General features: G+C 41.6%; 2 protein-coding genes across 3 annotated transcripts in view; one reads left to right on the forward strand and one right to left on the reverse strand.

Moving 5' to 3' along the window:
- Nucleotides 1-2,288: 2,288 nt before the first annotated feature.
- Nucleotides 2,289-6,355, forward strand: akr1a1a (aldo-keto reductase family 1, member A1a (aldehyde reductase)). Of its 2 annotated transcripts, none has more exons than XM_035657957.1 (9): nt 2,289-2,378; nt 2,976-3,076; nt 3,179-3,298; nt 4,424-4,575; nt 4,684-4,879; nt 4,991-5,040; nt 5,118-5,267; nt 5,350-5,509; nt 5,806-6,355. In XM_035657957.1, the coding sequence occupies exons 2-9, from the start codon at nt 2,996-2,998 to the stop codon at nt 5,869-5,871; spliced, it is 975 nt and encodes a 324-aa protein (XP_035513850.1). In that variant the 5' UTR covers nt 2,289-2,378; nt 2,976-2,995; the 3' UTR covers nt 5,872-6,355. The 2 variants fall into 2 exon arrangements, with proteins under 2 accessions (XP_035513850.1, XP_035513851.1); XM_035657958.1 differs by having other exon boundaries at nt 2,360-2,378; nt 2,979-3,076.
- A 513-nt stretch (nt 6,356-6,868) lies between these two features.
- The window catches only part of vcp (valosin containing protein), an 8,381-nt gene continuing 4,764 nt past the window's right edge, over nt 6,869-10,485 (reverse strand). Inside the window, exons 10-17 of the mRNA XM_035657955.1 lie at nt 9,749-9,861; nt 9,305-9,469; nt 9,098-9,220; nt 8,780-8,992; nt 8,306-8,614; nt 7,971-8,126; nt 7,695-7,849; nt 6,869-7,360 (exon numbers count right to left, since the gene is read on the reverse strand). Of these exons, the coding sequence (XP_035513848.1) occupies nt 7,255-7,360; nt 7,695-7,849; nt 7,971-8,126; nt 8,306-8,614; nt 8,780-8,992; nt 9,098-9,220; nt 9,305-9,469; nt 9,749-9,861 (1,340 nt within the window). The 3' untranslated portion in view covers nt 6,869-7,254. The remainder of the gene's footprint in view (nt 7,361-7,694; nt 7,850-7,970; nt 8,127-8,305; nt 8,615-8,779; nt 8,993-9,097; nt 9,221-9,304; nt 9,470-9,748; nt 9,862-10,485) is intronic.

The raw sequence follows: 10,485 nt of genomic DNA on the forward strand, positions 1-10,485 counted from the left end.
GCGCAAGATATTTTTTAAAAGAAACATTTTTTCCAGGATTTTCTTTTCCAAAGGAAGTTTCAAATAGGATTATTTATTTCTACCTTGAGTGTACCAGCAGCTTCAGTGTGTTCAGTGCAAACCCCGGTTTTAACATAACCACCTGCTTTTCTCTTGCTTTCAGTCTGATAAAGCATTGTGCTTGAAGTCTGTAGGCCGTTTACTGTTTATTAAGATCTGTCTCCCCCAAAAACAGTTGTATTGTATCCTGATGCGTGCAATGCCACAGAGCACTTAAAGTCCCGCATTACTCCAAATAATAATAGCGTATCTCAGCTGTATTGGAAAATCTGGGAATGACAATCAAATACTGTAACAGCAGTGTAAGCTTGGATAATACACTCTGCACATAATATGGGTGCTTTCCCTTCTGAGCTGTGTGGCTCCTCTGAACTTAATAGCCTGGCTCACTATCTGAGGGACATTTAGGTGCCTTAGCCCGGTGTCATACCACATATGTGAACACACACACACACACACAGGTCACACTGTAATATATTCAACCAGCCATGTTAAGTGCACAGACGATGCCCTATGCTGTGTTAGACATTACCATTGGGAGCTGGTGATAATGAAAAAACAGTAAGTAAGCAATGTTAAGTCAATCACCATGTTGTACTGTATGTAAGCAAGGACATTTTTAGGGAGGGATTTGATACAAAAACGGACGAATTCTTGCCAATGTATCCCTGTAAAGTGCCGTACAAGTACAGGCTGGATTTCCCAGAGGAACGTAAGCATTAATCTGAAGTTCATAGTAAATAGATTTCTCTGGGAAACCCAGCTTTTTTTGTGTATATTCTGCTTTCTCTTGTGCCATTTGAAGGCAATGTCTCGGTGCTACTGTGAGCAGTGCCAAAAAGTAGACTCCCTTGGTGTCTACATTTTGGTTTCATAGAGTCCTCAGTTTGTGATTTGATAACTGCTTCAGTCATCTGTAACATCTGTACATTAAATCTGTTTTTTCAGTAGAAAAACCCTGTTTAGGAAACAGGTTTTGTAATATTGCAGCAGCTGTTCTCTGTCTCAGCTGCAGGGGGCTCTGAAAGCGCTCTGAAAGCTCTTCCTACTGTAGTTTACAGCAATGATAAGATGTATGTATGAGTATGGTTAATGCAGATAGTCCTGGTAGGTCATATATATCATGTGTATGGGAAAATGTTTGAATGCAACATGTTGATAAATGCACTTTTATGTCATAGAAGATACAAAACTATGAGATGATGGGGGAGACTTGAATGACTTGTCTGAGTGCGTGGGCGCCCTGCCTCTCAGAGCCTCCCGGGACGCTGGACTGTGGCTACAACCAGAATGCACATGTGCTGATGCTGAAAGACTGTCACTGCTTATGTGCATTCGACAATATTTAAGATCTTTTCAAAGTGGCAACAAATAAACCAAATGTGTGAACTTAACTTTTTGTGTCATCTGAGTTTGTCTTTCAAGAATTATCAGCGAGTATAACTTTGATGTGGTGTACACCTCAGATTTTTACCTTAATGAATATGTTTACATGCACATTAGTATCCTGGTTTTAATCCTGTTTTTTGCTATGACGTTCACATTTAAGATGAGAAACCTTGTTATTCATATCTCTGTATACATTATTATATCTATGTCCAGGTCTCTGATGATCTGAAGTCACACTTTCCCTTTACTTCAGCATGTTAATCATCATTTCTTTCACTATCTTATTTATTTGTTTTACCATGTAGCTTGAGTTGACACCACACCAGCACACATGACAGAGAATGATGAGAAACCAGGTGTTTGTATAACCAGAATACTATAAGACCCCTATCTGAATTGGGAAATAGTGCACATGTAAATGCACTCATTCTTGGTGGTGGAAAGTAACCTAGTACTGACACAAGTACTGTCTAGTACAATTTTTCTAGTACAAACTTTCACTTTGCTTGAGTATTTCCTTTGTATGCTACTTTACTTCTATATATTGTACTGTATTGTACAGACAGGCTACTGCTGGACAATAACTTACCATTACATAGACCCTCTAGACTTATAACATGTTTAATCTGTATAACTGTTTGAGTCCCCGAAAGGTCCAATTAGCCAATATTTAATAGAAAACAGTCGAACTGCTCTGTTAGCGTCTCTTAAAAGAGGTAAGAAATCATTCTTTATAATCTTGTGTAATTAAACATTGGTAATATATGTTTAGCTGTGTGCTATTTCAGAGAGTACAGTGGAGTTTGGACATTTTCCATCAGTTTGAGTTACAGATAAACAAATGAAGACAGACTTTGACCTCAGCCTGTTAAAATCCAGATGGACTAACCCTCAGCTGATCACTGATCCATCTACCAGAGCAACCCAAGGTAAGAAAAACAAAGAGACTTTAATTTACTTTCATTTCTGTACAATTTTGCGTCTGTGTTAGAGCATTAATCAGTTACACACTGTCCTGCTGTCGGGTCAGGAGGCAGTCAGGGGCGGGTGATCTGTGTTAAGAGACTGATCATGTGAAACAACTGAATGCGTGTGTGTATCACATGGTAAGGATATAGCAGACAATTAGTGAACCATGGAAAGGCTCAAAGATGTGCTGCAGTAGCACCACACTGTGACTAATCCCATATACCTGTATCAGCTATTTCTGGCAATAAGGCTGGGTTCGCAGAGGGTTTATACTTCCAGCTCGGAGGGGAAAGAATAAATAAGAAAAAGCAGGTCATCGAATGGTGCTTTGTGTTGCTTTGTAGGCAGAATTTCTGTCTACATGTATTATGGCTACTGCTTTGTGAAGTTTATATGTACACACACAACTCCTGCTGCACCACAGGAGTTAATGAATTCAGATGTGAGTGTGAATCAGTAACAAAGTATTAGGACTTAGTCATGGTGACTGGGTCCAGTTCCATAGCAGTCTTATATGTGACACCTCACACACTTCTCTGTCACCATCTTTCTTTCAGCAGGTCCTCAGAGTTGAAACATGAGCACCTTCGTGACTCTCTCAACAGGGCAGAGGATGCCCGTGGTTGGACTCGGCACATGGAAGAGTGCTCCAGGACAGGTAGAACTATAAACCCTTTGTTTGTTGAGACCAACCACATGTCTGGCAATGTGTTAAATGATAAGAAGAAGAAGTGTTTGGACTGTGTTCATGTGTTCTCAGGTGAAGCAGGCGGTGCTGGCAGCTTTAGACTGTGGGTACAGACACATTGACTGTGCTGCTGCATACAGCAATGAGCAGGAGGTGGGAGAGGCTCTGGCTGTCCGGGTCGGTCCTGGGAAGGTGAGAAACGGTGGTTTCATCTTAAATTGGACATTGATTTTAACAGTTTATTCTTGAACTTGGAACCTGCAGCTGACAAAATAATCTCAACTCAACCCACTTGCTTGTTCTGGTGATTTCAACTGTATCACTAGTGTTGGGCAGTAACTCATTATACTAATAATAATCTTACTTTCCGCAGTAACTACTAGCGTAACAGTTATGCCCCAAAAATTAATTAGATACAACACTACTTTTGTTGGCACCACGCTACTCATTTAAAATCCAACAATCCAATCACATCCTTGGATTAATCATGAAGGAAATTAGCTTGGAAGATGGAAATCCTTATTTTCAGTGGCTGGAAATATTCCCATTACTCTGATTTTAACAAATAAAACACAATTTTAAGTCAGAATTTTAGGGAGAAGTGACACAGTTACCAATTTTGTGGGGAGTAGCAGAAAAGTAACTTCTTCTTAGTTACTAGTAGTGTAAGTAATTACTGTTGGCAGGTAATAAGTAAAGTAATAATATTACAGAAAAGATTATTGAGTAATAAATTATATTTTTATGGTTAAAAGCTCCAGAACAAGTATGTAGACTTTGAGTTAAGTTTATTGTCAACTTAATTTACATTGTTTAATGTTAAAAAAAATTACAACAGTTGCTTATGACTTGTCAGTAGCAAGTCTACTGACATGAGCCCTGATTCAGAGCTCACAACAGTGAAACAGAGTCAACAGGGACGCTCCTGTGGGTTCAGGGGGTTAAGCCGCTGACCGTGAACTGCAACGTCTACAGCAGGAGAACTTTTGTTAAATCTCTGTCCTTCATTTCCTGTCATTTCTACACTGAAGAAATCAAATAAATGCATTAAAAATGCTCAAACAGAGTCAACATCAATACAGATATTCTGTTTCTGAGATATGGTTAATGAAACTGAAGTGGGGTTTAGGATTAACAAAGGGGTCAAGGTTGGAATTGGAGTTTAGTATACAGTCTAGGTCAAGGTTGCCCGAGTCTAGAAACATTTTCACGATACACATGGACTGCTCTGTCTCCGATTCCAGCATTTTAACCATCAGGCATTTCCCTGAATTGAGCAGTGAATGGTTTGTATACCCAGTATCGTTTCCCCTCCAGGCTCTTCGTCGTGAGGAGGTGTTTATAACATCCAAACTGTGGAACACCAAACATGACCCAGAGGATGTTGAGGAAGCGTGCAGGACCAGTCTGGCTCACCTGGGTTTCTCCTATCTGGACCTGTACCTCATGCACTGGCCTATGGCATTTCAGTGAGCAGCTGCACACAATAAACTGATTTTAGCTCCCAGTGTTTGTCACTGTGTGGATCAGTCAGCTGAGCCAGCCTTGGTGTGTGTGTGTGTGTGCGGATGTTTCAGGCGGGGGAAGGAGCTGATGCCTCGATTGGAAGATGGAAGTATTTGTTACTCTGACACACACTACAGAGATACTTGGGCAGCCATGGAGAGCCTAGTGGACAAAGGTCTGGTCAAAGCTATAGGACTGTCCAACTTCAATGCCAGGCAGACGGACGACATCATCAGCATAGCCAGACACACACCGGTGGTGAACCAGGTACAACGTGGCTTTCTCATTGGCCATAATTAATACATTTAATAAGGTTTTATTAGGAATAGTTAATTGTATAAATAATAGGCTTTAAAAAAAACTAATTGTGTGCCACAGGTGGAATGCCATCCTTATCTGTCTCAAACAGATCTCCTGTCTCACTGTCGGTCAGTGTAATTTAACACATTATCCAACCAATTAATTTTATTTGAGGTCAATTCCATCAATTATCCTTCTGCCTCAGGTCAGTGGCAGTTTGTTTGACAGCCTACAGTCCTCTGGGCAGCGGGGACAGACCCTGGGCCTCTCCTGATGAGCCAAGTCTGCTACAGGATCCTCGACTGGCAGCTATCGCCCAGAGATACCAGAAAACACCTGCCCAGGTCATACTCAGGTACTGTAAGGCACAAACTACAAAGTAGCCAAACCCTGACCTCTTTGACAGCTGCTTCACTTTTCGGTGTCCTTTTCGGCAGATGGCATGTGCAGAGGGGTGTCGTGTGTATCCCTAAAAGTGTGACACCCTCCAGGATCCAGCAGAACCTGCAGGTGTTTGACTTTTCCCTGTCAGAAGACGACATGAAGCTGATTGAATCCTTCAACCGCAACGAGCGCTTCATCGTACCGGCCATCAAGGTGAGTCACTGATCTTATGACACCTCAGGGCGTCTTTCCCAAGCAAAGCGCATATAATACCAATGACCTGGGTTTATACACATACAGCAGCAATCTCAGTCCAAAATAACTTATAGACTCACTGATGACACCACATGGTTGAAGCAAGCAGCCCGTTTTAGAGCTCCATAAATCTTTATGCGAGCTGGGCTATATGAATTTGAGTCAAACGTCCTGACTAGTGTGGATTTCTATGTTATAAACAAATCCCTTATATAGTTATAATGTGAGTGACTAATTGTTTGTTTGTTTTACAGAGGGATGGGAAGAGAGTGTGGAGAGATGCAGAACATCCCCATTTCCCCTTCCATGATGCTTACTGAGTCTACACACAAGGAATGCAACATTGTGTATTCAAAGATAATTATCACATATGTTGAAAACAAATTTCTAAACTGAAACATGATCCAAAATTTACAGAATTACAATTTTCCTTTTTGGGTTCAATAGATTTAATTTAAATAATATTGTTTAATAAATGGTGACCACAATTTGTTAAGAAATTTGTTTTTTTTGTGTCATGTCTTTACTGAGATTGCAGTGAAGAAAACAAAGATTGTTCCATTGCTTTCACTGCCAGAGTGACACTGTGTGGTCAGTAACAGAACTGCCTCTTCCCAATGTCAGTAGCTTTGGTCACATGATGCCTGCATGTCTTACAGAGTGAGACTCTTTCAAGGGTAAATCAGTGAATCACTGCAGCAGCTCCGCTCTCACAACAGGCATGTTGAATCAACAATTAATTACCTTTTGAAGACCTTTTCAGAGTACAGAAAATAAAATGCACAGCAAAACAGAACTTTGTTTCATCTCTCTCCCCGTGTTTGAATGTCTCAACTGTAAATCAAATTAAGCAAAAAAAAACAAAAAAACAAAAAAAACACAAACACAAATGTGGATCATTACTGTCTGCAACATTATAAAATGTAAATAATGCCCTATAAAATGGATTTCACCATGTTAATTATTCCTAAAATGCACATTAAGGAGCCGTGTGTAGGATTTAGTTAGAATACAGGTCCCACTTTCAAGCGTGAAGGAGAAACTACAGCGGCCACGAAACTTTATGTTTAGCAGAAGCTAAACATAAAAACGTCTCATTCTAATGAAAACAATTCTTATTATACACTAATGAAAACATACCGATGAACATCATAAGACCCTCCCAAATTGTTACACACTGGACCCTGAAGATCTTTGAAAGAACGTCATTAACGCTGTATCAATGAAGAAGTTTCAAGCAGACACTGGTAACACTTCCATTTCGTGAGATTTTATTTTCAACAACATAACCTTGACAAATTTGTAATACATTATATGCTACTGTTTATTTAAAAAAAAAAAAAAAGGAAGTCATTAGCAATATGTTTTTTTTTTTTCCTTTCTTATAGTCTAGCATAGAATCCCATCACTAAAGCCATTCATGTTGGTTGTGATATACTGAGAATGAGGCCACTCAATAACGCCCATCCCACCCCTCCCTCCCTCCCCCATCTGCATCAGTCACTCACCTTCCAGTTCCAACATCCCCTTACCCCCACCCACATCAAAGCCAGGGTAAACCAAGCGGCTACATGCTTTCTCCGAGGGAAGTCATACAAAAAAAAGGAACACATGAAAGAAGCACAAAGTCCTAAAAATGTGGAATCTGGTGAGAATTTGTACAGGTGTGATCCCAGTACTGACCACTGTGGGGCAGTGTACATTTATCCATAAAGGTCATCGTCGTTATCTTCATTGAACACTGGGCCACTGCCAGTTCCTCCTGAGCCATGGCTTGGGCCGCTGCCGCCTGCAGCACTGGAAGGAAACCTGAAGGAGAAAGAAGAGACTCATTTACCATTTCAATGGGGGGATTCTTTATGACTGTAGAAGTATTTATGTCAGTTTTAGTACTTTGAGGTAATAACGTGATCTTCAATAGTCAGTTATTCTATCCGACTAATATGAAGCTTTTTACAGACATCTTTTCAAACATTACTGCAAGTGGCCCAGCTCAAATTTAACTCTAGTATGGCTGCCAATCAGAACAGAAGCTCATTAGCAGAGGAGGTGATTTAGTGTAACAACCCTGCAGAGAGAGTGACACCACTCTCATGGTGTCACTCACTCCACTCATGCCAAAGCAAAATGTCAGAAAAAGTACCTGAAGCTGCCAAAACCACGGCTCTGCTGCAGTGTCTGAGCAAACATCTCGTATTTGCGAATGTCGTTGTCACTGACGGAGCGACGAGCGAATCGCATTGCCTCCTCGAAGTGGTCCTTCCTGATCTCTGGCACAGGATCATCCTCTTCCACCTCCTAGAAAGAAAAAAAAAAAAAACACATACACAAGAGTGTTAACACACAAAATATCTGAAGCAGAGCAGTAGTGTGCTGATGTACATAAAGAAGTAAACAAGGGGACAGAACAAGTCCTGACCATGGCTGATGGGTTGGTCTGCCTCTCCCTCTCTCTGCGGATCTCATTCTCGATGCTCTCTCTGATGGCCAGCTTACACGCCCGCTGGCAGATCTCTGTAAGATCTGCTCCAGAGAAGCCATTGGTCATCTTTGCCAAGAAGTCCAAGTCCACATCCTATAAACAAACAAATTACAAAATGGGTTTTAATTCTCTTACGACTCAATTCGGATCGAGTTTATCAGAATAACTTTTTGTGTAAAGCTGCCACCGGTGATTTTCAGGTTTCATAAAGCAAACCTCATTTAAAAATAAAAAAATAAATGTGTTTATGTTTGTGCTATGAGTAACAGCACCTTGCTGATGGGGCTCTTGCGGAGGTTGGCTTTCAGGATGCTCATCCTGCTCTTCTCGTCGGGCAGGGGGATGTAGATGAGCTGATCCAGACGACCAGGTCTCAGGATGGCAGGGTCGATGATGTCTGGTCTGTTTGTGGCTCCAATGATGAAGACGTTCTTCTTGCTGGACATCCCATCCATCTCGGTCAGGATCTGGTTGATGACACGGTCGGCTGCTCCACCGCCATCTCCCACATTGCCGCCACGGGCCTTAGCTATGGAGTCCAGCTCATCAAAGAAGAGAACGCATGGGGCTGCTTGACGAGCCTGGAGACATCACACAGACGAATAAAATGGTCTTAAAACAAAGTAGAAATTAAATCTGTAGAATTAAATCTGTTGCAAACATTTAAGCATGTGGTTGATTAAATATTCCAAATCCATCCACTCTGCACTGAAGTTCTATTACAGACACCTTAAAAACATCTTTACCTTGTCAAAGATCTCTCTGACGTTGGCCTCAGACTCTCCGAACCACATGGTGAGCAGCTCAGGTCCTTTGATGGAGATGAAGTTTGCCTGGCACTCATTGGCGATGGCTTTGGCCAGCAGAGTCTTACCACAACCAGGGGGACCATAGAACAGCACACCCTTGGATGGGGTCATGCCAAACTTGAGGAACTTGTCTGGGTGCTCGACTGGGTACTGAATTTAAGGAGAGGAGAAAAGCACAGGAAAAGAAAACGTGAATTTTTCTGGATACACCCCCTTCAGATATGTTCAGATCTTACTTCTGGGAGCGCTTCATACCTGCACCAGCTCCTGCAGCTCCCTCTTGACATCATCCAGACCTCCGATGTCCTCCCAGCTTATGTTGGGAACCTCCACAACTGTCTCCCTCAGTGCAGACGGGTTGCTCTGGCTCAGGGCCCACTGCGGGACAGGGTTGAACGTGTTAGTAAGGGCTCAGGAGGCCAACATGAGCCCATACACCAGAGACCGCATTACAGTTCTTACCTTGAAGTCATCCATAGTGACAGCAAGTGAGTTCATGACTTCAGCATCAATGGTCTCATCCTCAAGGTCGATCAGGTCCATCTTCTTCCTGATGGCCTGCAGGGCAGCCTCAGAGCAGAGCGCAGCCAGATCTGCACCCACGTGTCCATGGGTCTCATTGGCTACCTACATAAAAGACACAGAGCACTATGATACTTCCCGGTCCGTTATCCTACACATACACCTCTATTAAGTCTAAACATGGACTCTGAATATGACAATGCGTTATAATTGTGTATCCATTTACTGTTTGTTCACTAATGAATGAATATTTACATTCTGTCAGATTCCATCAAGTAAACAATTAAAAATGAAATGAAGTTTCCTGTGTAATTTTACTAGAAAGATCAGGGGAAGCAGTGATTATCCTGCAGTCAGGTGACCACACACACACAGTGTACAGACCTGTTCCAAGTCAACATCATCAGCCAGTTTCATGTTCTTGGTGTGAATCTGGAGAATTTCCAACCTGCCAGTGGCATCAGGAATGCCGATGTCCACTTCCCTATCAAAACGCCCTGCAGGTGATCAAACACTCTTAGTTCCAGTTTACAGACACATAGTAGACACACCTTAATACACCTGAAGAGCACAGACGTATTGCTTCCTCTCCAACTGTGTGATGGCGGAAGTAACATGTCATATGAGCTGCAAAAATAAGTCTACAGTTTTAAAAGCATTAGTATTAGATGAATAAGCAATTCCAGTCCTTTGTTAAGGCTGTTAGAAATATCCCATTACCCAACCAGAACACCTTCATAAAACTGGAACTGCACTGCGGTGTGAGAAACTGACCCACTAGTGACCCACAAAATAAACAGCAGCCAGCAGTTTTAATCAGTGATATGACAACATGCTTCAGTGAGCCACACAGAGCAGCTTCCAGTTATATAAAATAAGACTCCGAGTCTGTTGTACTGACATTTCTTAAGGTGCACCTCTTTCTATTAAGTAAAATGTATCTATAGAGTGTTTTTCACAGACTTCAGTCACAAAGTGCTTCACAGAGGCAACATACAACACTGAAAAAAGAGGAGGTACAATACAACAGGTACTACAATACAAGACAATACAAATACACAATACATATATAAAATGCAGACAGGTTACCCTAACTCCTGTATGAACAGGTATCTCTTTAG

This window comes from Morone saxatilis, unplaced genomic scaffold (assembly GCF_004916995.1).
Source record: "Morone saxatilis isolate NCDOM2014 unplaced genomic scaffold, NCSU_SB_2.0 Contig16, whole genome shotgun sequence".
NCBI lineage: Eukaryota > Metazoa > Chordata > Actinopteri > Moronidae > Morone > Morone saxatilis.